This window comes from Gigantopelta aegis, chromosome 4 (genome assembly GCF_016097555.1).
Source record: "Gigantopelta aegis isolate Gae_Host chromosome 4, Gae_host_genome, whole genome shotgun sequence".
NCBI lineage: Eukaryota > Metazoa > Mollusca > Gastropoda > Neomphalida > Peltospiridae > Gigantopelta > Gigantopelta aegis.
In genome coordinates, this window is record NC_054702.1 from 86,847,405 (window position 1) to 86,874,904 (window position 27,500).

General features: G+C 35.7%; 1 protein-coding gene across 2 annotated transcripts in view; it reads left to right on the forward strand.

Moving 5' to 3' along the window:
* Positions 1-13,825: 13,825 nt before the first annotated feature.
* Positions 13,826-27,500, forward strand: part of LOC121371314 (MAPK/MAK/MRK overlapping kinase-like) — a 67,630-nt gene continuing 53,955 nt past the window's right edge. For both annotated transcript variants that reach the window (XM_041497115.1, XM_041497116.1), the window contains exons 1-2: positions 13,826-14,472; positions 17,934-18,048. In XM_041497115.1, the coding sequence (XP_041353049.1) occupies positions 14,454-14,472; positions 17,934-18,048 (134 nt within the window). In that variant the 5' untranslated portion in view covers positions 13,826-14,453. The remainder of the gene's footprint in view (positions 14,473-17,933; positions 18,049-27,500) is intronic.

Here is a 27,500-nt window from a genome sequence, read left to right on the forward strand (position 1 = left end):
TCTAACTATTTTATCAATGCAAGACTTGAATGTCCTAGAATAGTTAAAATATCAGACCATTACCCTATTGTTAGGGTTGGAGTTAGATTTAGGGTTAGGTTTTGGGCTAGGCTGAGATTCCATCTTTATACATGTATCAATATAATGGGGGTAACAGGCGGAATTTTTTTCATGCTATGTAATTCATTACAAGTTATTTATTTCTGAGCCGACTGATTTGTAAATTGCACACAAAAATAGTATTTTTTGTTATTTCCAAAACACTTTTACTTTTCTTCTTATGTCAATCCAAACAGAAATTATTTACCAAAAAACCGCCACATTTTTATAGAATGCTGGGACGAACTATACATTATCGGGTCATCACTAGTAAGTGTATATATATTCAAAGAGAAACCAAAACTGATTGTTGCTGGTCACCCATAACTGAATTTATTGAAAGTTGCATAATATTATTTGGGTGGTGTTTTTGTTTTCTCATCAACCACCAAGAGCCGTCTTCGCCATGAGCTCAACCAAGGCGGGCTTAAGATCAATCTCCTGAAATGGTGCTAGGCAAGCAATCGGATGAACCTTCATATAAAATGTATTAATATTATACTGAGAGGCAATCTCATTAATACATTGTATGTGGAGGTGAAGACTGAAGAGTACTCACATACTTGTGAAACCCTTTTCATTGTCGAACATTGGTGTTTATTATCCTCTATGTATGTGGAGGTGAAGACTGAAGAGTACTCGCATACTTGTGAAACCCTTGTCACTGTCGAACATTGGTGTTTATTATCCTCTATGTATGTGGATGTGAAGACTGAAGAGTACTCGCATACTTGTGAAACCCTTGTCATTGTTGAACATTGGTGTTTATTGTCCTCTATGTATGTGGAGGTGAAGACTGAAGAGTACTCACATACTTGATGATATTCTTTATTTCCTCCATAAATGAAAATTGCATACAATCACACTTTCAAATTAAATAAATAACACAAAAATACAGGTACTGTAATACATTAATATTATATATATATATATATATATATATATATATATAGAGAGAGAGAGAGAGAGAGAGAGAGAGAGAGAGAGAGAGAGAGGACATGCCCTTCATAACTATTTATAACAGTTTAGAAATCCAACCGGATGTACTGACGACAAAGATGTATATATTTTGATATGCTTAAAATAAACAAAATCCACTGATGAAAATCAAGACCATTCAGGTCATTGTTTTCTCCTCCCAAAATACAGTTCATGAGATTTTCGTCACTTTGGTCACATATTGTAACATACTGGTCAATAGACATAATGTTTGCTAGTAATTCAAAAGCAGCATTTGTTTCTGTTATTAGTTTTTCACAGTGTAATAAAATATGTTTAGTATAATCTAACGTTTGTTTATCACATAGAATACATTTCCTTGGAAAGGTTTTCATGCTACCTATTTTTACAACTGATGATAATGTTATTTTACAATTTGGATGAACGTACGCTATTTTCCAAAGAATGTGGACACCGATATCGGGGTGAATGTCATAGAAGCGGGAACGTTCAGGCGTTCTATGAAGTTTAGTTTGGTGACTCGTATTCTCAAATTCTAATTAGTTTTCTGTTTACTATTGCACGCCAATGGAGTTTATCTGTGAATTCTCCGTATTTCACATATCTGTATATCACATCAGTAAGATTATATTTCTTAATCACATTAAATATATCGCTTATAAAGTCGGCATGTGTTCTTATGCCAATAAGATATTGTCCAAGTTTCCAAAGAAAAAGTTTCTTCGATATATATTTAGTTTCCTGTCGGCACAAACGTCCAAGTAGCAGTAGCTTACACTTGTCAATATAGGTCTGCATTGACCATAGCCCCAGAGTGGCCGTGGTTGTAATACTAGGCGATCGCCGATCTAGACCTTGGGCTCTTCTGGCAAACTGTCTTTGAACCCGTTCCATCTTATTAATATTAGTATCAGAGATATCAAAATATAGTTCACAGGCATAAAATGATGATGGCAATATAATTCGTTTCCAGATTTTAGCGCTTGCAATAGGATTCAAACCGTTTATTTGTAATCCAGTCATGTACAGTGAGTTAACTGTTTTAGTAGCTTTTTCACATGCACGTTCAATTCTTTTCTGACAGGAATTATTACTGGTAAATAAAACACCTGCATATTTCGTTTCTACAACATGGTTAATTTTACTTTGCCCCAGAAGAAATGTATTTCCAGTGTTTACAATTGCGTTTGTTATTAAATAATATGGAACAACTTTTGTTGGGATTATATTTTAAACGCCATTTGGTAGCATACGAGTAAACCGTATTAATCAGTGTTTGTATACCTTTAGTTGTTGCACTTAAAATAATGGTATCATCCGCAAGCAATAGTCGTGGTATTTTTACATGTGCCATACTTATACCATAGCCAGTCATTCTCAGTTCGGTCATCAAGTCATTGATAAAAACCAAAAATAACCAAGCAGACATAACTCTGCCTTGTCCAACACCACGGGTAATACAGAATTGTTCGGAAGCACATCCCTGAAAAGCAACAAAGGCACAAGCTGTCGTATAAGAGTGTCTAATAAGACGCCGGCTCTTAGATTTTATTCCTAATTTATAAAGTTTGTGAAGCAGGCCATCTTGCCACACGCGGTCAAAGGCCTTTTCATTATCAAGAAATGTAGCATGGAGACCAGTCTGGGATTGGGAATAATGACTTATACATTCTTGTAATGTCCAGGCAGCTAATTGGGCACCACTGTTTTTACAAAATCCAAACTGAAGTGGATCAGGGAAGTTTAAATTTGATTTCTCGAACCACTGTTGAATTCGGTTAATAATGATTTTTTCTAGCAATTTGCCTCATGAAGATGTCAAAGTTATACCTCTGTAGTTCCGTGGGTCACTTTTGTCTTTTCCGTTTTGTTTATATAATGGAATAGTGCATCCAATTCTATAAGCTTTAGGAATATATTCTTTTTCAATAATCAGGTTAAAGAGAATTTGAATATGTTGCATAAATATATCTCCTGCGTATCTTAAGTGTTCGTTAGAGATGCCATCTGGTCCTGGTGATTTGTTATTTTTAAGGGGTTTAATAACAGAGGCTACTTCACCAAATGTCACGAGGTCAGCTAAAATTGTTTCTTCTTGTGAATAACTATCGCCTAAAAGTTGTTCAATATTGATTTTTTCCGAATTCTGGCATTCAGTATTTTCTGTGGCAAGATCAGCGAAATAATCCTTCCATAAACATGTAATTTGATATGGAGTTATTGCTTCAGTCCCGTTATATTTGAGTATGTTTATTGTTGAAGACGATTGTCTAAAACGCCTAACAGTTTTATAAAAATATCCCACATCAACATTTGAACTATTTTCAATTTCCTTATACACATAATCTTTATAATTCAATTTCGAACGTCTGTTGTTTTTCCGGAACACACATCTTTATAATTACGATAAGAAATGGATTGTGGATTTCGAGGTTTCCCCATCTTTTTTCCATTCTCGACGTTTTTCTCTCATTGTGTGGTGATCTTTATCTAAGCCGTTACGTTTCCAAAACGGTTTCAAGTATCGTCTATATCTTCCTCGTGGTATATACACATGAGATGCATATAAAAGACTGTGCACAATTCTTGTGTTATACGTTTCTATATCTTGTTCGTAACATTCGTGTGTTTGGTTATATGTAAAGTTTAACAGTTTATCTACTTCTGTTTTGTACATTCTTAAATCATCTTCGTTGGCTTTGGACCATTTTAGCGTAACATCATTAGCAGCTAAATTATCTATTCTACTTCTAAATATAAATATAGTACTATATAATGAATAGTGATCAGATATATCATAGGGAATAAGTTGGTTAACTTCACATACAAGAATACACCCACACATATATTCAGGTACACAAATATAGTCAATTGTGCTTCTGTTGGCATTGTCTTTAGATCTAAATGTACACTTTGGTCGTTCTGTTGATATACATGATGTAGAAACCAAATGTCTCTGTTTGAATAGTTTCTCAAACAGAGTTCTAACTCTGTAAGATTTCTAGAAATCACATCTATGAATATCCACATTTAAGTCACCTGCTATCACACATGCACCGTCACTTGAATATTTATCAAACACCTCACACACATTTTCAAGAGCATTTAAATAATGTTGATTTGTATAATTTGTAGAGGGAAGGCGTGTACCTATCAGGTAAACATGTTCGTAATCTGACTTCATTATTTTTATTGTGACAATGTGGTCAAAATGTAAGTCTATGTTTTCAATTTGGAAATAAGCTGTTTTCCGATGCATAATTGCTACTCCCCTAAACCCTCGGGTGGAAATATTCGTGTTTTTGTCGCATTTTACAACTACATTAAAGTCTGATCTAAGATTACAAAGAAACATTTTTGCTTCGTAATAATAGCAATGTCTACATTGTTTAGTAATGTTACTAAGTGAGGAGTGCCATACATCACTCCTCTCATGTTCCAGGTCACAATACGAAGTGTGAAAGTGAAAATAATTAATAGTATTATAAACGTAACTATTTTCATTATTGGCTTCTAGAGTACCGCTAATTGTAATTATTTCTTTCTTCATTTGACCAGTCCTGGTCGTGATGATTCATTTGCGACCTAGGGATGTACGGCCTACAGAGTACATCGTCAGGCCAAAATGAATCATCTATCTTAGGTGCACATCAATGTTTATTTGAATGGTGTAACTAGTATTTTTACCAGCCCTATTAGTCCATGTTTTCATTAATCTTACATACGTTACCACAACGTGTTTTTGTGTGGCATATTTTATGATTGCATCACTTACAAGGGCAAAGGGTTTGTCTGCTTTAATTCTGGATAACACAAATCTGATTGTTTTCTTCTTTCTAACACCACTGAATAAATCCATGTTAGACCCTAAAGTGGGAATCGTTTCTCCTACAGTAGCAGCTGTGGAGGAATGAACACTGCCGAATTCAATATGAATGTCATCAATATTGCGTTTGTTGAGATCAAAACTGTCTGTTGTTTGTGGCGTCTCGTGTGGCTCCTTATCTACGGGTGACGGCGACGCGTTGCCGTTCTGCTGTTGAGAAGTCTGAACTGTAAGCGACATCGTTGAAGAATTTTCCTCAATCTGCACACCACTCATGACTCCGGACAAAGGTGTGGTGTTTTCAGCATGCTGTGTGCGTCGTTCCGGTGTCTTAGGCGACACTGAGTTACAAGAAATATCGGCAGAAAGAAGATAGGCATAAGATGCCTTGGTCCTCTGCAATATAGTGTCTACCTTTCCTACTATTGCATCGAGTATTCGGAATTGATCGGACATCTGCCTCTGTTCCGAATGACTTGAAGAAAGTTTTATTTCCATTTCTTTTGTGTCGCTTTTCAATAGTTTATTTTCAGATGTCAGCTTTTGTTCATTAACAAAGTGAATGTTCATTTGCTCCGTTAACATCTTATTTCGTTCTTCTTTTTCAGTTAGTTTAGATTTTAGAAACTCAATTTCCTTATCTTTGCTCTTTTCTATTTTATCTAGGCGATTTGAAAGTACAAGGAATTTTTCATTTATCAATTGTTTGATTTTAATAATGGAAGTGACAATACTTGCCAGGTCGAACCCATTTCGTGACAGTCCGTCTTGTTTGTCGTATTGCTGTTTAAGGTGACATCCGCGTCGTCATCTGCATACAAGCCACTCTGGGTGCTTGTCTTGCTTAACACATCACTGCATAGTGTTGTTTCGGTGACGTCGCCCATGACATAGTGATATAACATGTATATGTCGTTAGCATATTTCTGAGAAACAGAACGCGCACCTTGCGATCGTTTCACGCGTTTAATAAAACATCGGCCTTCACATCTTCATAAATCAAGGCTAATATTCGTTCCTCGTATTCAGCCTTGATACATGTCGTCAAGAAATCGTGTCACAAAATGCTTAAATTTCATTGGATGTGATGAGATCTGATTGTAACGAATCGCAACGCTCCTTATAGATTCCGTTGTTATTGTAAACAAAGATGGCAGCGTCAGCGTCCGTGGAAACATGTTGTGTTTGTCACGATATGTTAAAAAAAAAGGTTTCGGCGGTTAATTTTTGATATTGCTTTCAAGATTGTCACATGTTACCGATGGTGTGATTGGTCAGCGATGTCATCGTGTAAGGGACATAATCGGTGTTACAAATTTTCTTCCAATAGAGGGCGCTAGTAGTGGATATCAGTAATCTTGACTACATGTATCAAGGCTGAATACGAGGAACGAATATTAGCCTTGATTTATGAAGATGCGGCCTTCAGGAAAGTGTTCACATTTACTCTTCGCATAATCATACATACTGCATCTCACATGGTTTAATTCGCAATCTCTACCTTCATATATGTGTAAAAGATTACGTTCAAAGTCATTTTTATCCAAGCTTCCAAGCTGATCGTGTATGTTTTGAAACACTTCACTTTCCACTTGACTGGCTTCTTGAGTGTCGAATGCCAGACAACTCGGCCCCGAGGACAACTCGGCCCAGACAACTCGGCCCACGTCGAGACAACTCGGCCCAGAGTTCTGAGACAACCCGGCCCACCGCGAGACAACTCGGCCCGGAGTCCAGAGACAACTCAGCACAGGGACAATCTTGTCTATTGTTATTTCTATAGTACAATACTTCTAGAAACTACGATATGCGCGTACGACATGCACAATTGTCATTCTTAATGGTGACCATATAGTTAGCGGTATCTATCAGTATAATGCATTATTATTACTATAGTACAATACTACGACATGGTCAACTATCATACTTAACACGCATATAATGTGTCACAGCATGCCCCGTCTATCAGTCTAATAACTCGGCCCAGAGTTGTCCGAGTTGTTTGGGCCGAGTTGTCTCCCGGGCCGAGTTGTCTGGTCTATACTATTGTTATGGTCCAGATCAGCCTCTTGGTCATTAGAATAGTTGCAATCAGACTCCATTGTTCTGCTTCCGGGCAGTTTTTCTATTGTTCTCCAGTTGTCAGTAGAAACAGTGAGTTATAACTCACTTCACATATGAAAATTAATTAATGTAAACCGTGCATTTTAAAAATTATTCAATAACACTGAAAATGGTCATTAGAAATGCACAAAACTTTTCTACAAGATCACACATCAGTTACAAAGTATGTATATAAAATTATAAGTACTAACGTACCAGTATACTAGTCCAAACGTCATATATTTGAGAGCAAATTTCAAACGACCTTACGTCTTCATAGAAGAACACTATGCAACTCGTTGTGTTCTTTGTATGTAAACAAAAAGAACACGAAAACCAGTTAGGCTACTAAAATAATGCCTGAAAGAGTTAACTATTTTGAAATCTTTCTTTTTTTAAAATACAACTTTATTTGGTGGATTTCAACGTATATACATCACACAATTTGACATAATACCTTTCTGGACTTCTAATTTCTCGACTTATGTAAATAAAATCCACATGCCATACACTGTAACCATACATTCTAGTGAGCGCACACGTGTATTTTGGTCCATCGATAGACAGAATAATCCAATTAAATTCCCTTTGCACTGAATGAGACATAAACAACAATCATTTGTTTATTTGTTTTGTTTTACAACACCACTAGAGCACATTGGTTTATTAATCTATTCGATGTCAATTTTTTTTTTTTTTTTTTTTGATGCCTTTATCAGCCTTGTTATACCAGTCGTGACTGGCTGGAACTAAACAACAAGAGATATCTGTGACAAATTACATATAAATGAAATATAAATAAAAATCTCAAATCGTGAACTTTGTACAAGTGAAAAATCCATACGCTGTGTTATTCATGTGAACATGCAAGTTCGTAATTATAGGGTATGAGACCGGCCTCGGTGGCTCAGTGGTTAAGCCATCGGACTACAGGCTGGTAGGTACAGGGTTCGCAGCCCGGTACCGGCTCCAACCCAGAGTGAGTTCTTAAGGGCTCAATGGGCAGGTGTAAGGCCACTACACCTTCTTCTCTCTCACTAACCACTAACAAACTAACAACTAACCCACTGTCACTAACCCACTATCATGGACATACAGCCCAGATAGCTGATGTGTGTGTGCCCATGACAGCGTGCTTGAACCGTAATTGGATATAAGCACGAAAATAAGTTGAAATGAATGAATAGGGTATGACTGGGATCATACTCACTGCATGTGCTATTCAGTTTTGAATACCAGTAATTATTGCGGACAAATGTAATAAATAGCTTAATCAGTGGTGTGTTTTTTTTTAAAGCTAGTTATGTCGACTGGTCAGTGTATACTATTGAACTGATTGGTCATTTCGTAAGATAATCGCCTGCAAAGTACTAATCGGCCAACACAATAGACGGTTTGGGAGTCTTTACAGCTGGTCAGGCAATGGGCACAAAAGAATATATTTTCTAGCTGTCCACGTTGTGCCAAACGTCCAGTCACTCTTGCCGATTACATGGAAATCTTGTAACGAATATGGACTCCAGTGATGAGTCGGTTTGTAGTTTTCGTGTAAAGAAAAATGGAATATACATAGGAACTTGCAGAAAAGCAAAGGGTAAGAATATTTTAGTTTTACATTCTTTAACAAACATGCACCCCTTGATAAATCCATTCTATGTAACATATAGTAGTCTTCGTGTAAAAAAAAACCTGGAATATATATAACCATATACATGGGAACTTGCAGAAAAGCAAAGGGTAAGAATATTTTAATTCTACTTAGTTTTACATTCTTTGACACATATGGACATTAATGATGAGTCCATTCTATGTTAAATATGGATACCAGTAGTTTTCGTGGAAAGGAAAAACGGAATACATATACAAACTTACAAAAAAGCTAAAGGTAAAAATAGTTTAGTCTTATAACATCCTATTAAAATATGAATTCCATCGAAGAGTCAGTTTATTCATTATTTTTATTTTATATTATTTATTTATTTATTTATTGTTTTTGTTGGGAAAAAATGGAATATAAGTATGGGAACTTTTAGAGAAGGTAATGGTAAGAATAGTTTAGTTTTACATTAGCTAACATCTTATTACATATTAATCAGGGCCGTAGCTAGGATTTTTTGTTTGGGGGGGGGGGGGGACTGAGTAGTTAATAGTCTAAAACTCCTTAAATAGTTAAGAAGATAATTTTCTTTAAGTTTCTATAATGCTTTCCTGATTTTTTCTCTCCCCCCCCCCTCCTCCCCGCTAGCTACGTCCCTGTTAATATATAGATTTCAATCATGAATCGGTTTCTTAGTTTCGAAAACAGAAACATTAAATATTTCACTTTACAATCACATCAAAAAAATGTTAGTATGAGATAGCATAACATTTGCATAACCATCAGATATATCTAATAGTCTAGTTCCCAAGGAAAACACACGTCCATCTGAAGCCTGCCTCACAGATAAGAACATCTAATAAATAACAATAACAGTATATTCATCAGGAGCGGGTACAAGATAGCTTTTCAATTTTTAAAAATGCATTTTCCGGGGCAGCATGTCTCCTCCTCCCCTAAAAACTTCGCTGTCTAGACCCCCTTCCCCTCCTTCTCTCCACACGCATAAACTCCTGCACATGCGCCTGCTAGTTATGTCAACCTGTCGGGGGATACTACTGAACTGAACTATGTATACATAATATGCGTGAGGCCTGATATGCATGTACTTACCACAGATGCTAGTCCAAAGGTAGTTCATTATGTGTAACGCTGATTACCGCAATAAGATCAATACGTCTTTGACCCTTCACTGATGTCTGTGTGTTTCGAAGCATGGCTGCCAAATGGAATTACATGTAGATTATACCTACAGTGATGTAATAAATAAGACGATACCACGGAAAAGGAAAGGGATATTTGCTTAACGATACCAGAGCACATTGTTTAATCTGCGGCTGTTAGATGGTCACTACCGGCATCTTGGGTGTCGTGGTTAAGACATCAGAAAACAGGGCTGGTAGATATTGGGATCGCAGCCCGGTACTGGAGTGAGTTTTAATGACTCAATGGGTAGGTGTAAGACCACTACACAGACTTCTCTCGTACTAACCCCTAACCAACTGTCTTGGACAGACAGCCCACATAGCTGAGGTGTGTGCCCAGGACAGCGTGCTTGAACTTTAATTGCTTATACGCACGAACATAAAAATGAATGAATGAATGATGTTCACCAGTACAGGACTCAATCTGTCTAGAGAACGAGAGAAGAAAAGTAAAGTTTACTTTTGTTAACCATACTACTTTGTTAATCATCAGTTCCTGGATGTCTATAATTCTGACAAATTGCCTTAGACGAAACCTGTTACATTTTCACATTAGCAGCAAGGGGTCTTTCATATACTAGTACATGTATGCACTTTCCCACAGACGAAACAGCACATACCAGTCTGAGGCACTGGTTAGAACAGAAGAAACCTTAATTGCTGCTGCCAAGTTGGATACAAGTACTAGATCATCTGACCACATTGTGTGGTACTTTTGTCTAAAACTGATGTTTTCTTGAAGCATAATTTTTCTAGACACGTGATATTTACCACGTATATAAACATCTATCTTCGGAAGCCAACCCTGGGTTGTCATGCCACGACCAGAAGCGGTCAGGCCCCTTTTAAAGGCCCTATGGGCAACCTAGGGAGTCACCCCAACATCATATAGGTTTAATTAACGAACTACTCTCGACTCACTAAATTCAAAACCTATGTTAGCTCTTGATCTTTCTTTTTGACCAACCGTTCAAAATTGCGCCAAACTTCCTTAAGTCAAAATTGCGCAGCTTTTCCATTTGGCATTTTACTTTGCTCCTTCAAAATTCCATAGCACCATTACCCCCCCCCCCCCCCCTCCGCCTGTTACCGACCATGGTCGGGCTGCTGGTGCTCCCTTGCACCTGCCAGTGCAGGCGGTCCCTCCTCCTTCCCACCCCCACCTTTCCTGTCCTGGACGGAGGAGCCGGCCGAGGCCGACACCTGTACCCATGACACGCGTGCGCTAAAACAGCTTGCTCTGAATGTGCACGTTAAGCCTATGATCTCGACCAACCCAGATAGCACACCGTAATTGGCTCATCGTTGGCCCACATAAACCGTACTCGTAGATTGCCGACGTTGGCACATGGTCGTTTTGACCGTTGGGCCAACATTGGCTCACTGTTGCTAATTCCACGTTGCATCAACATACCACGTACAGATGTTACATTTATTATTATTGAACTACATATCAATCGTGTTCATCATATCTTTCGGATTCTGACGACCACAATGTCTCCATGACCAGTCAGGTCATGTTCCCTCCCAAAAAATACATTAGAAATTTTTTTTAAAACGGGGCGAAGGTTCGATCCTCAATCCCTCATCACACTGCACACGCACTTGACAAATAAAATAAGGTATCGATGACAAGTATTACAAAGATGAACATATTCATAGCAATTATGCGAAAGGCACAGAATGTTTATTATTATTATTATTATTATTATTATTATTATTATTATTATCATTACAATTATTATTTTGGTTATTTTTTTATATATATAAATATATATTAATTAGCTATGGTAAATAATTATGTACGTATATAACTGTTGACATATATTTTTGCCGTCGATACTTTACCTTTGTCGTCAGTAGCTTATATTTGTGACATTTGTCGTTAGTGTCGTGACATTTGTCCAAGAATATAATACGGTTATGGCGTGTTACTTTTGTCAGCACAAGAAACGAGTAATGAGTGACAAAAAAAACAAACACGAGAAAACGAGAAAAGAAAAACAAAGAACAAAAACCGAAGGAAGACGAAACAGAAGAAAAATAAGAGAGAAAGGGGAAAAAAGAAAAGAAAAGACCCCCCCCCCCCCCCCAACAAAACAACACAACCCAAAAGTCAATGCTGTTTTAAAATTCTTAAAAGTTGAAAACATTCCCGCCTGTATATATGAAAGAATCGTATATGCTGATAGTTTTTCATTGTTGAGCGGTAGGTCCTGTCTGTAAAATAACGGTTCAGTAACAGAAAGACATTTCACAATTATTATAATATAGTTGCCAAGTAAATTAAGCCTGCCCGCATCTTCTTTCTGAAACATTAAATATTAACGCCAACGCCGGAAACAAATACAGGTGTGCTTTGGCGTGTTCAGGTAATCAAACAAAACTGAATGTGGCGGTCTTTGTATACAGTCGTCATAGCGACTTGCGACTTTTTGAGCCTTTCTCAGGGAGCGCCTCAACGTGCGTAAAGAAACTATGTCAGACATATACTAGGCTATAAGGACAAGTAAAGACGTATTAAATATTAAAGGGACATTCCTGAGTTTGCTGCATTGTAAGATGTTTCCGACTAATAAAATATTTCTACCATTAAACTTACATAATAAAATATATTTTCTTGTTCAGATTATCAGTGTCTGTATATTCAATGTGTATCTGGTCGTCTTAATATTTCTAAGGAGCCCAAACTGGATTTTTTCTTCAAATAATTTCGTACGTACGAACAAAAATATTTTAGGAAATAAAATGAAATGTAACTTAGTACAAATAGTATAACGATCAGAAACACGTTTAGTATACAGCCACTAATATATTTGATATGCAATTACAATCGTTAAAAAGTCTCTGTTAGTCGATAACATCTTAAAAATTGCAGCAAACTCGGGAATGTCCCTTTAATGTTAACTATTTTGTTGACTACATGGAATTTAAGAAAGAAAAACAGAAAGAAATAATAACGTCATTTTGTTATTTCAATGTACTATACTAGCTGTATGTACATCTAGTATAGTTGTAATACATCTAATTTACTTTATTTTATTAATTACAGACTCCTCTATAGGATTTTTAGCTGGGAACCCCCCTCCACACACACACACACACACACACACGCACGCACGCACGCACGTACGCACACACACATTTTCCTTTAGGGGCAAATCTTCCATATGGGCCTCCGTAGTATTATTGTTGTCTCCCTTTTAGCAGGATAACAGGTGGTGATTCGTTTCTCTGATTTTTTTAATGATTTTTTTGTTTATGCTACATAATTACAGTGCCTTATGGAAGCAAAGTGTTCAGAGAAATTCATCCCCCGCTTCCAGAATGGTGACATCTTATACATGTATGCAGGCGCATATGCAGTTTTATTAGATGGCGGTCCAGATTGTCGTGAGTGAAATTTATACGAAGGAGTCGAGACATGCTCCCCCGGGAAATGTATTGGAAATAAAAAATAAAAAATTTGTTCGAGTTAAGGGTGGAGTGGTACTGGGGGTTCGACCTCAGATATCTTGCCTGTCTGTCTACGACGGTAACTGGTATATCAAAGGCCGTGGTATGTGCTATCCTGTCTGTGGGATGGTGCATATAAAACATCCCTTGCTACTAATGGAAACATGTAGCGGGTTTCCTCTCTAAGACTATATGTCAAATAACCAAATGTTCGATATCCACTACCCTCTGGCAGGGGGGGGGGGCGGGGCAATTGCCCCCTTTGCCCCCATATAAATCCGGCGCTGCGCTGAGGGGGGGGGGGGGTCTAGACTGGCGACAGAAGTTTATAAGGGGGTCGAGTAATGCTTCCCCAGAAATTATACTGAAAAAAACCCAAACAATTTGTTTGAGCATGGAGGGGTTTCGACACCCGAACACGCCCCCCCCCCACCCCCTTGTACATGCGCCTGTGGACCATTAAAACGTAATTAGGAGTGGGAGCCTGTGCCAGGGTGCGAACTCAATACCTACCTATATAAACCGTTATTATTGTTACCGATTATATCAATTACTTTTCTTTCTGGAATTAGTGCCAGCTCAAGACATTATGTAATGTAAGCATAATGTATTGATCGTGTGTAAGAGAGAGCTAAATTAGATGTGGTGTTAGACGAGGTCAGCATAAAGTCATAACAATTTATAATCTTTTAATTACTTTTTTTTATAACATCGATACTGAAGTTAAATCAATGTACTGTCTCACATCATTGAAGTATTGAAGTATAAAATTCGATTTTACACGGCTGACTGGCCTTAAACACTTTTGATACGACCCCTAGCGAGTCACAACCGATATTGTACACTGGTGATATAGCACAGTGATCATGCCGTTACCGCTGGTTTTGTCTTTGGTGTTACCGACCAGCACATGAAATATTTCATAAATTATGCAATGAAAACACAACAGTCTTCGAAATACTAGGATTCAGAATGTACAAGGGATTCGACGGAGGGCAATGTGGCGCGAATATGCGCGTGTTGTGACGGACACGTCTTTTGACAAGTGTTGACAGGAGCCAGTGCAGTAGTGAGGATCTACCTGTGATTGCATTCCTCGCAGCCCGAGTATAACGGTTTCAGTATGTAATACCCACTGTGGGATATTTCACGTACATGTGTGTTTTTCCTTTGTTCATTGATCGATGTCACAACAAACATCGCCCGGATGAACCTCCTTTTAGAAAGTAAGTATCATATATATACTAATTAATACTAGCTAGTAGTCTTATTACAGAAATCGTTACCGGTACATACTAATGTCATATCGTGTAAACGGTTACTAACAGGTTAACCGAATATTCCATTAAAAATATTTTATTTCAGATTTCTGTTTTATTCTATGAAATTTGTTAATTGACGTTTAAACAGATAATTTTTATTTAATTTTTTTTTTTTTTAAAAGACCAAATAATGTAGAAAATATAAAGTCAATATGAACTATAAAGTATAGTCAAATCTATCAAATCTTTTTTCACAAAACGAATGGGAGAAAAAACAAGAAGAACATTACAGTTGGAAAATCTCAAATATACATGGCTTACCCTGTGTGTGTGGGGGGGGGGGGGGGGGGGGGCAGGTAGTTAAGCAAGAATCAGGGCAGAGTACAGGTTTTTTAAACTAAAGTACACTTTTTTTATTTTGTTTTGGTGGGAGGGGGAGCAACTGCCTCTACCTTCATAGGTATGTCCATGGATTTTTAGAATGAGCCTATTTATGTGTCATATAATGGTAAACAAAATGTGTTGAGTGCGTCGTTAAATAAAACATTTCCAATTCATAATGTATACATTTCGTCAAGAGGTTGTCACCTATTCAGACTTAAGAGCTGGATTTACTTCAGTGGTTAGTTCCTGGGGCCATCATTTTAAAGGAACTGTCCTGTGTTTGCTGCCATTGTAAAATGTCTGTAACAGGGCATTATTAACAACTAATATTACATGTTAAAAAGGGGCAAAGCCTGATCTGGACCTGGGGGGGGGGGGGGGGGGGTCGAATATGAACCAAGTGGACCTTTTTCTATTTTGTTTTTGCACCACCAGAAACTCCATATGTATAAAGCTGTGTTTTAGTTCTGAAAGCGGACCATTTGCTTCAGCCGGGGAGGGGGTTCATTTGAACCCCCCTAGCCTACGCCCCTGTTAAATACATTTTTTTTTTTTTTACAATATCAGTGTCTGTATATTCATTATGCTTCTGGCTGTACTAATGTTTGTAGTTGCTAAACACTTCATTTTATATATACGTTTTCATATGTATGAAATTAAGTGTTGGGAATTGATTGGAAGTTCATGATTGATCATTCGTTATAATCAGTTTGCACCAGCTGATCATCTTTCAATTACACAATATTATATGAGCATAAATATTTTTTTTTAATTATTAGGAACATGCACCTATTGTCGTGTTTAAAAGGATAGACCCTAAAATGGTTAATTTTACCATTAATAACTATTTAATATCTTTTTTTCTTTATGTACATATGAAAATAACCCCCAATCCCAACAAATTTACATTAATTCCATGATCCTAACTGGAGAAAAATTACAGTTAACTTTTTCCTACAAAATAAATTATGGATTTTTAGAATTGAAAGGTTATGCAAAAACGAAATGGATTACCTGGATTTTATTTGTTATCAGAGGCCTGAACATTCCAAAAAGGAAACCAGGTGTATGGGAGAATCTGTGTTCTGTTTTAATTCCTGCCACCCCTTCCAAATCAGTGTATAACAAGCCATTGTGCTCAATGTTCTGTCTATGGAAAAAAACCCATATATTAAACAAGCCATACTGCTTTTCTTCTAATTGTTTATTTTAAATGTTATTTCTTTATCATGTTAATAGCTCATACTATGATTTAGCACATATGAAGTAATAGCGTTTGTTTTCAGTTGAAAATGGTAGCCTGTTTGTAGAGTTCAGGTATATTTTCTTATTTTATACATCAATATTAGATGTACCCGGTACCTAACAACTGCAGTAAGATATTTCTTTCCTTATTCTGAATTCTTTCAGTCTAATTCAAACTGTGATACACAGAGGGTAATAACCAAGTTACCAGTTATTATCTAATGTATGTCCCAAGTAAAATAATTTGATAATAATTTTTATCCTATAACTTTCCCATGATATTAAAGTCATAAACCCATGTGATAATTTACTTTATTAACCCGGTTAATAATGGTATGCAAATTTGCAAGATCTCTAGGTAATGTGTTGCTGTGGATGGGTCATTTGCATACAAGCCAACAAGACCCATGTACCTGGGCGTAACGTTTTCAATGATTTGTTTAAAATGTGTGACGTCAAACTAATTTGTACCAATTGCGATGACGTCATATTATCGATGGCGGTGACTTTAGTACTGTGATTTACTAAATATCGAATGAAAATGTTATTTTAGAAGTGTTATAGGATAAATAGAATTCGCTACTCATGTTTTTTAATACGTAAAATATCAACCTCATCTAGTTAATCAGTATTTGTCTCAGCAGAGCCTTGACCAATACCGATTAACATAGACTCGGCTGATATTTTTTACATTAAAAAATACTCATGATGAATCCTCTATGTACTGAGTTTGTTATTCTATTTATTACCTTAGACATTTTTGTTCTTTAAGAAACTTCTATTTTCATTATGACTACATTTATATAGAAATGATGTGAACAACTTTACACACTTTTGTGCGTATTGCTATGACTTTGTATTTTATTCACAATCACAGATAATTTTTAAAAACCAAAGTTATATTTATTCTGCCAAAATACTGTAATTAATTATATTAAAAGCATTTTATTACAAATTTAACAATAAAAATGAGAGACATAAATTCAAAATGCTTTAAAGTATGTGATGTCATTGTGTAGGCTATGTTTGCCAAATCATGATGACATCATATGTAGTACCGGCAAAGCTATTGGTTTGTAAAAATAAAATCATCGAATAATATTGTACATTATAATACACCAATGCATAATAATGTTTCAGTAAGAGATTATAAATTTAATTTTGTCGTGTTATTAGTGCCTACTGGGGTAAGAATAGTGTTTATCTAGTGGTATTATAGACCAAATTTAATTCTGTATATGATACAGAGATGAAACATGGGACTGAATGCCAGTAATGTATCAGTATATATGTGATTAGTGTGTGGATGATAACCTGGCAGTAAAGGTCTTGTGTTTTTATTCAACAGTAAAAGATTCAAACATTGTTTTGAACTCTGTCTTGTGCAGGAATACAGCCTTTTTAGTCACATTTGTCAGTCCAGGCTTGGTAGTGGCAGTCCTCCTTCAGACAAACCAGGAAAGCAATGAAAAACATGAAAAATGCCTCCATTGTCATTTAACCCCCAGATATCTCCTGATTACAATATCATTTATGATATCCACAGTTTTGTGGGTGTGGTGATACCAGTGGTAATATTGTTTAACCCTTGAGTACACACATCAGTGTGGAAACAGCATGAATTTGTGATAGCATACCATCCAGTTCTTTCTTTGTTAGCTGTATGCTAATATTTATAATGTGGAATCGGGCACATGTGCAGGGGGTTTCGCTTGCCACAATTTAGACACCACCTGCACAATGTCCTGCACATGCACCTGGAAATATTTTTAATTCATATGTTTATTTCCTTTCAGAATATAGGATACTAGGCAAAAAAGGAGAAGGTACCTTTTCAGAGGTATTAAAGTGCCAAAATATTAAAGATGGGAGTTACGTAGCATGCAAAAAGATGAAGCAAACATATAACAGGTATGTAATGTCATGTTTGCATGGTAACATCTGTAATTAGATTTCAGGAGTTAGAATTACCTTTCATATATGTCGTCATTCGTCTGGCTGTTCAGTATTTTGTTAATATATTTGTGATGATCCCTAAAATAAATTTTAGCCAATGTTAATAGTGGTGAATTGTGTTAAAATGTTACCATCACTCTTTGTATTTATAATATTTAGCTGTTGAGTAATCAATAGATGATTGCTTTACCAATAAAGAGGTGAATTAGATTTCTTCTCCTTTATTTCTTCATACACTCATACAATTTACGAGATGGGATAACATTTTTTATTTTTTTGACTGGGATTAGCCAGACATATAAATATGTAGTTTTAAGTTGTTAACCATATAATAAGCAATGTAATTATGTCTAATTGCAGTGTTTTGTCATATTGCTTCTTTGGATTCGTGGAAAAATATTTTTAAATCTGTTTGTTTCATTTTATTTCCATTTCAACTTATTTTGGTACTTATATCCAATTGAGATTCAAGCACATTGTCCTGGGCACACACCTCAGCTATCTGGGCTGTCTGTCCAGGACAGTAGGTTAGTTGTTAGTTGGTTAGTGAGAGAGAAGAGGGTGCAGTGGCCTTAAGAACTCACTAATGGGTTGGAGCTCAGCTGTACCTACCAGCCTGTAGTCCAATGGCTTAACCACTGCACCACTGAGGCTAGTATCTGTTTGTTAAACCTCTGTATGGTAATTGGTAAGTGTTATCAAAACAAAACTAAAATAAACAATGTCAAGTGTTATAACATCATAATTCATTGTGAACCACATGGTTAGTAAAATTACAGAAATATTCCAAAAAGTGGCACCCAAGACATTTACTGATTGATGTATTTATTATTTATTAACTGATGTATGGGTGGTGAGTCTGCAGGGTTTAAAAAACAAAGCAACTACAGTGAGACCCTTCTAACCTGGACACCCTCGGGACCAAATAAACTGTCCGGTTTTAAGAGGTATCTGGTTTAGAGAGATTATTTTCTGTACTGATTTTTAAAAAAGGACTGTGAAAAATGTCTGGTTTTGGAGGAATTCTGGTTTACAAAGGGTCCTGTTTTGAGAGGTTTCACTGTATATTGGTTATTATTTAGTTTGTTTTGATTGGAGAGTATTTAGTTTGTTTTGAGTAGAATGTACCTGAAAGTGGGTGTGTAGAAACGAATGTTGAACTGGAAGAGAACAGCCTTTCACTTATTATTGGTCCAGCCAGTGCACCATGACTGGTATATCAACGGCCGTGGTATGTGCTATCCTGTCTGTGGGATGGTGAATAGAACAGATCCCTTGCTACTAATGGAAAAATGTAGCGGGTTTCCTCTCTATGACTGTAAAAATAACCATATGTTTGATATCCAGTAGCCGATGATTAATAAAGCAGTGTGCTCTAGTGGTATCGTTAAACAACACAAACAGATTATTATTGGTTTGAAACAACCATTTGACTTTCAATTACTGAAGCATTTTGAATATATACTCACGGAAAAAAGTTCCTGTGTATCATTAAAATTTCAGTAGGACATATATTTTTAAAATCTAAAAATATTGTGATTTACATAGATGTATTATTTATCTGTTAAAAGTATGGTGATCATCTCCTGCCTTCTGAACCTGAAGTACTGTCTACACAATGTTTGGTGCGCCGTCGGTGATGATGTAACAGAACAAAGTACTGATGTACGGTCATGGTCATACTTTGTTATCACCTAATCAGTTGCGTTCAGTTCTTCCACTGATTGGCCTTAACTTAGAGATGCATTAGGATGTTAAACGTATCATTTCCAAATGATTCCATATGTGCACCCGCTTAATACTGACGATTTGCTGACGTGGCGTCATGTGTTGACTCCCTAAACATGGAAGATCCCTAGTACCCCTAAACTGTCGAGAACATCTCCACAGATATTGCATAGTGTTCTGATGATCACCAATGAATACCAAAATTACTAGCAACAGCGTTTGTGCCGTTCTAACCTCAATCATACCCATCGTTCGAAGGAGTCCATTTTCTGGGAGGCGTGGCATCACACTGACGACGATCAGATACCAACAAAAATATATTTCTGAGTGATGAGAATCCATACAATAGTTTTAAAGTCCAATGATAAGAAAAATGACATCAAACAGGAGCACATGACCAAGAATGCTAGTAATGCAAAGTGTGATCACAAAGTATGAATAGTTCGTGCAATTGACTGGACAATGCTGGAATATCGATGGGAGTGATTACATGTTCAGTTACTGAAATTTTTATAACCAGATTTCAAGTAAATTATATTCTATATGCAATCATTTGGTGCACAGGAACTTTTTTCTGCGAATATATATGAACATAGGAAGGATTTGAACTACATGTATAATGACTATGTATTATGGGTATTACCATGTTCACCAGAGAAAACTACTAGTTTTGATAGTTTTACCATTTAATACAGGTCTTTTCAGTATGTTTTCTCATATTGTATCATGAAAACAAAACAAAACCCAGCAGATTTCATATGTATTTAATCATCTAGGCTGTAGGAATTATTGCTGTTAACATTTTCCACAATTTTGGATTATGGATTAATCATTGGAACACAGTGAATAAAAAGTGATGCAATAAGTTTGCTGTTACTGTGCAAGGTAATCCACCAGGGTAACATGATTAAAATGAGCAGGTGGACAGAGATAATGAATTTCAAGTGATATATATAATATGTATGTTGTCACTGAGTAAGGTGATCAACCAGGTAACATGATTCAAGTCAGTGGGTGGACAAAGATAATGAATTTCAAGTGATGTATTTATATATGTACATATGTTGTTACTGAACAAGGTAATCCACCAGGGTAACTTGATTCAAATCAGCCAGTGGACAAAGATAATGAATTTCAAGTAATATATAATATGTATGTTGTCAGTGAGCAAGGTAATCCACCAGGATAACTCGATTCAAATCAGAGGGTGGACAGCGATAATGAATTTCAAGTGATATGAAATATATTGTGTGCATTTTGTTATCCACCAAGATAATATGATTCTTGTCACTGGATGAACAAAGTTTCTGGTCATGCTGTGTTATTCTACCATTTATTGTTGAAAATTGTCTTGGTTATTGTCACACACCATTAGTTCAGGTCTAAAGGACATGGTCTTGAACAATTAAGAAATGTTTTTAAAATTCAAGATGGCAACCATATGCTTTGACTATTATTTTGTTCTGAGACAAAGGCATCAGTAAATCAATATCAAAAACATTTGTGACAATAAAAAGACTTGTTATGATAAGAGGAAGAATAATGAATTGAAAAGATGTAAAAAGACAATACTTTCAATCTTGGATCTCTACTTGAATGTAATTTCAGATTTAGTGGTCTGAAAATAGGCAAACAATTATCTAAAAGCTTAATTTTGAATTTCCACATATTATTTTAACATTTGTGTTTTAAAAATTGAAAGGATTGATTTCAAGAGCATTGGCAATTTCAGGCCATCTTAAATAAACTAAATTTTACTTTACTATGACCCAACTCATACCATTTCACCAGTGGGTTGGATGAATTACCTTGAGGTTTTGGGTGTCTGACAGAAAGTAACACAGGGCCTTTCTGTTCTCACACAATACAATTTTGTAATTTATTTTCACACCCATGTCCAAGCCACAACAACCAGTCGCAAAGCAATATAACAATTCTGTATTTATCCAGGTAACTTAGGATGGTAGAAACACTCCAACTTTACATATGCATGAATTATACATGACTAGAAACACTTCCTTGACATTGAATTTAAGTAGAACTCAATGTACTCTAAGCCACTGTTTATAGTGTGATGTCATTCATTGGTCAGACTAAAGCCGATGACTGGAAATATCAATTTTTATATGCGAGTTATGTTGTGTATATATTTACCCATCACTCAAACATACACTCCCCAATATTGAATTCTGTTTGACTTTATCTTTAAGACTGTTTTGTCATGCATTTGGTTCTTTCTGCAAAAGTCTTTTCAGGCCATTTGAAAGGTATCTATGCAGAGCGTACATGTGTGTGTTCTTTGGCTACACAGGGGGCACTGTATATTAAAATCTATTGGAAACCATTATCTGTGGCTCACTCTGTGACTGTGCCTTTCATTGTATGATGTTCAATTATTGAAAGTCATCTATACGAATGATTGCGGGTCAAAAGACATTCATACAGAATTCATTTAACACAGATAGTTTATCAGTCTGTGCAGTCATGGGGTCCTTTGTGAAATATATTTTGTCGTCATTGAAACAGATATTTGTTTGATAAAGAAATTAGAAGAATATGTCTGAAATAAAATTATTACATGTATTTTGGCATGACCCAGTGTTTTATTGTATTTCTTAGGTTATTAGTTATGTTAGATAGGTGTGTACTAAACATAACATGATATTATTAGGCTAAAAGGGAAAAAAGTATTGTGGTAACCCAATTAACTTCATTTGTGTAATATTATTTCTAACTCCTACAATAATTTGAAGATATTTTTGTAAAAACAAATGTGTGATTTTTATTCTTTTTTCTCTTTATTCTTTATTCTTGATTAAAAACATACATTTACATCTACATTAAAATTCAGCCTATTTTAATAATTAAAATAATATAGCAAATTAACATGATAGCTTGTGATTACAAATAAAAATCCTGATAAAACACATTAAAAAGGACTGATTAATTTTATAATAAAGTTAAAACAAACACAAAATGTTTTGCCAAATTGTAGTCAAATATCAGTAGACGACATTAGGTATGTTTTCATTTTCAATAAAGACTATTTCAATTTTATCAAAACAATATTGAAAATCCTGCATTAAGATTGCATTTTGGGATAAAAGGAAAAAGGACCAAGAGTTAATTGTTTTGAAGTGACTTACACGTAGTTAGTGTAATTTTCTCTTGAATAGTGATATAATTTGTTTGATTTGCTGTATAGTGTATATGCTGAAAATAGTAGAAGGACATCACATATAAGACGTCCTTGTTTTCTGATAATCTTTGGAATGTTTAACGCAGTTATTTGTTTTAATACTTTGCAGCACATGAAAGCAAGAGTAGGAATAACACTTGACTCATTATTGGGAATACAAAGTATAAAGTAAAATAGATTTAAACTGTACAACTCATAGTTCATAATTTTATTATAAAGTTAACCTTAAAGAACTGTGGGGTGAGCCGTAGCCCAGTGGTAAAGTGCTCACTTGATGCGCAGTCAGTTTGGGATCGATTCCTGTCAGTGGGCCCATTGCCCTATTTCTCGCTCCAGCCAGTGCACCATGACTGGTACATCAAAGGTTGTGGTATGTGCTATCCTGTCTATGGTATGGTGCATATAAAAGATTCCTTGCTGCTAATCGAAAATAGTAGCTCATGAAGTGGTGACAGCGGGTTTCCTCCCTCAATATCTGTGTGGTCCTTTATCATATGTCTGATGCCATATTATAATCATAAATAAAATGTGTTGTGTGTGTTGTTAAATAAAACATTTCCTTCGTTCCTTCCTTAAAGAACTGTTTTCATTAACTCCATGTTATCAGTTTTCTTGGGATAACACCAGGGCTAGCTCTGGCACTCGCAAAATTTGACAACTGCAAATTTTAAAAACAACTGGCAAATTTTATTTTAATTTGGCGAAATAATTTCATGAAAATGTTTCTATTTTGTTAGAAAATAACCAGGTTTGTGCATTTTTTGAAGTTTGATAAATAACTTGGTGAAATTTTTTGTGGACCCAGAGCTAGCCCTGAACACTGAGGGTTATTATTTTAATAATAACATGTTAACAATAAATTAAATTTGTTGAATATTCATGTATTTGTAAGTAATTCAAATAAGCTTAACAAGCAGCTCTCCTCTTTAATAAAACCACTTTGAGATATTTATGGGTCATTGACCAACATTACGTGAACTTGACAGTGTTATCATATTATGTTGTCATAAACTGACATACTAAAAAGAACTTCCTGATAACTGAGTAATAAATTATAAGTTTTGTCTTAGGCAGTGAGACTGATCTTTGAAAAAACATTATTATTTAATAAATGAAACTTATTCATAATAATGCTGCAACTGATTTTGTGTTTGAGGAATGTTTTGTTTGTTTCAAAGATGGTTTGAGCCTGTTTATATTTGTGAATTATAAGGGGCAAGATCTAGTTCAGTCAGTAGAGAAATCACCTGAGGTGTTGGGTTATAAGGTCAAACAGCCATGATGGACCAGTTCTCTGATTGGTTTTTTTATCACTCCAACCAATACCCCATGACTGGTATCTCAAAGGCTGTGGTATGTGCTGTCCTTTCTGTGGAAAAGTGCATATAAAACATCCCTTGCTTCTAATGGAAAAATGTTAGTTGAATCCCGTTTGCTTGAATTTTGTCACTGCTTGAGAAAGTGTTCAACCCATCGGGTAGTTTGACCCAATCATTCAGTCAACAACATGAAAATGTAACTCTGGATTTTCTGTTTGGTTTGAGTGTTGCGGTGTATTCAACCCTTCCAAGTTCGACCCAACAAGATTCTACTGTATATATGAGAATTATCAAATGTGTGACATCCAATACCCGATGATTGATAAATCAATATCTGTAGTTGTGTTGTTAAACAAAGCAACATTTTAATGGATTATAGCATTATAGTTTTTAAGAAAGCATATCCTAAGATATTTTTGTTGTCAGTCTAAACAAGAACATGTATTTGATTTCAAGAGTCTTTGTTAGTCATGGTGATTTCTTCCTGCACACCATACACGTAGGTATTGTCTTGAGGTAGTGTTGTGGGAAATATTGCAGTGTGAAGATCATTATCAGACATTCTGTGACTAGCACAACACTGTAGATTCATGCATTAGTAAAACCAATTCTTTGAAACCTGAAAAATATCTCGTTGATTATCACATTGAAAACCTGAAAAAGATCTAGTTAGCAATCACATATAATGGTTGTACTCTTCGGTTTCAGTGAATATTTATTGCTTTGGTATTGATCCACAGGACATGAAGCCTATGTCAAGATTTATTAACACCTAGTAATAGTAGTAACACTTACATCACAAATTCTGCTGGAAAACATAAAAGATATATAAATTAATTTTAAGAAAAGATCAAACAAGTGCACTAATGCAGGTACTTTACTTCTACATTAAAAAAAACACCAGCTGAAAAAGACCACACATGAGATATATTTTGGGTGACTTTTATACATAGGTTGATCTGTATGCTAATTGAGAATGGAGTATGCTGTACTAATGGAGAAGACATCTCAGTATACTATATTAGTGGAGAAAAACCTCAGTATACTGTATTAGTTGAGAAGAACATCAATATACTGTATTAGTTGAGAAGAACATCAGTATACTGTATTAGCAATATACTGTACTACTGGAGAAGACATCTTAATATACTGTACTACTGGAGAAGACATCTTAATATACTGTACTACTGGAGAAGATATGTCAATGTACTGTACTAATGGAGAAGACATCTCAGTATACTGTACTACTGGAGAAGATATCTTAATATACTGTACTACTGGAGAAGATATCTTAATATACTGTACTACTGGAGAAGACATCTTAATATACTGTACTACTGGAGAAGACATCTTAATATACTGTACTACTGGAGAAGATATGTCAATGTACTGTACTACTGGAGAAGACATCTCAGTATACTGTACTACTGGAGAAGATATCTTAATATACTGTACTACTGGAGAAGACATCTTAATATACTGTACTACTGGAGAAGACATCTTAATATACTGTACTACTGGAGAAGATATGTCAATGTACTGTACTACTGGAGAAGACATCTCAGTATACTGTACTACTGGAGAAGACATCTTAATATACTGTACTACTGGAGAAGACATCTTAATATACTGTACTACTGGAGAAGACATCTCAGTATACTGTACTACTGGAGAAGACATCTTAATATACTGTACTACTGGAGAAGATATGTCAATGTACTGTACTACTGGAGAAGACATCTCAGTATACTGTACTACTGGAGAAGATATCTTAATATACTGTACTACTGGAGAAGACATCTTAATATATTGTACTACTGGAGAAGACATCTTAATATACTGTACTACTGGAGAAGATATGTCAATGTACTGTACTACTGGAGAAGACATCTCAGTATACTGTACTAATGGAGAAGATATCTTAATATACTGTACTACTGGAGAAGATATCTTAATATACTGTACTACTGGAGAAGATATGTCAATGTACTGTACTACTGGAGAAGACGGCTCAGTATACTGTACTACTGGAGAAGATATCTTAATATACTGTACTACTGGAGAAGACATCTCAGTATACTGTACTACTGGAGAAGACGGCTCAGTATACTGTACTACTTGAGAAGATATCTTAATATACTGTACTACTGGAAAAGATATCTCAGTATACTGTACTACCGGAGAAGATATCTCAGTATACTGTACTATTGGATAAGAAATATCAGTATACTGTACTACTAGAGAAGATATATCAGTATATTGTACTAGTGGAGTGGAGAAGACATCCCAGTATACTGCACTAATGGAGTGGAGAAGACATCTCAGTATACTGTACTAGTGGAGTGGAAAAGATATCTCAGTATACTGTACTAATGGAGTGGAGAAGACATCTAAGAATACTGTACAAATGGAGTGGAGAAGACATCTCAGTATACTGTACTAGTGGAGTGGAGAAGACATCTCAGTATACTGTACTACTGGAGTGGAGAAGATATCTCAGTATACTGTACTAATGGAGTGGAGAAGACATCTCAGTATACTGTACTAGTGGAGTGGAGAAGACATCTCAGTATACTGTACTAGTGGAGTGGAGAAGATATCTCAGTATACTGTACTAGTGGAGTGGAGAAGACATCTCAGTATACTGTACTAGTGGAGAAGATGTCTCAGTATACTGTACTAGTGGAGTGGAGAAGACATCTCAGTATACTGTACTACTGGAGTGGAGAAGATATCTCAGTATACTGTACTAATGGAGTGGAGAAGACATCTCAGTATACTGTACTAGTGGAGTGGAGAAGACATCTCAGTATACTGTACTAGTGGAGTGGAGAAGATATCTCAGTATACTGTACTAGTGGAGTGGAGAAGACATCTCAGTATACTGTACTAGTGGAGAAGATGTCTCAGTATACTGTACTAGTGGAGTGGAGAAGACATCTAAGTAGTCTATACTAGTGGAGAAGACAGAGTGTTTTGTTCTCTGCAGTATTTTGTTTGCTGTGGACTATATTGGATTTTTTTTCAAGATGTATTTTTCCTTATTGTTAAAAATAAAATATACTTTGTGGACAGATTAAAAGTAAATATTAAAACATTAATTGCACCTTTATTACTAAGTATCTGAATCTCAGCATCATTACCAGCATTAAGCAAGTATC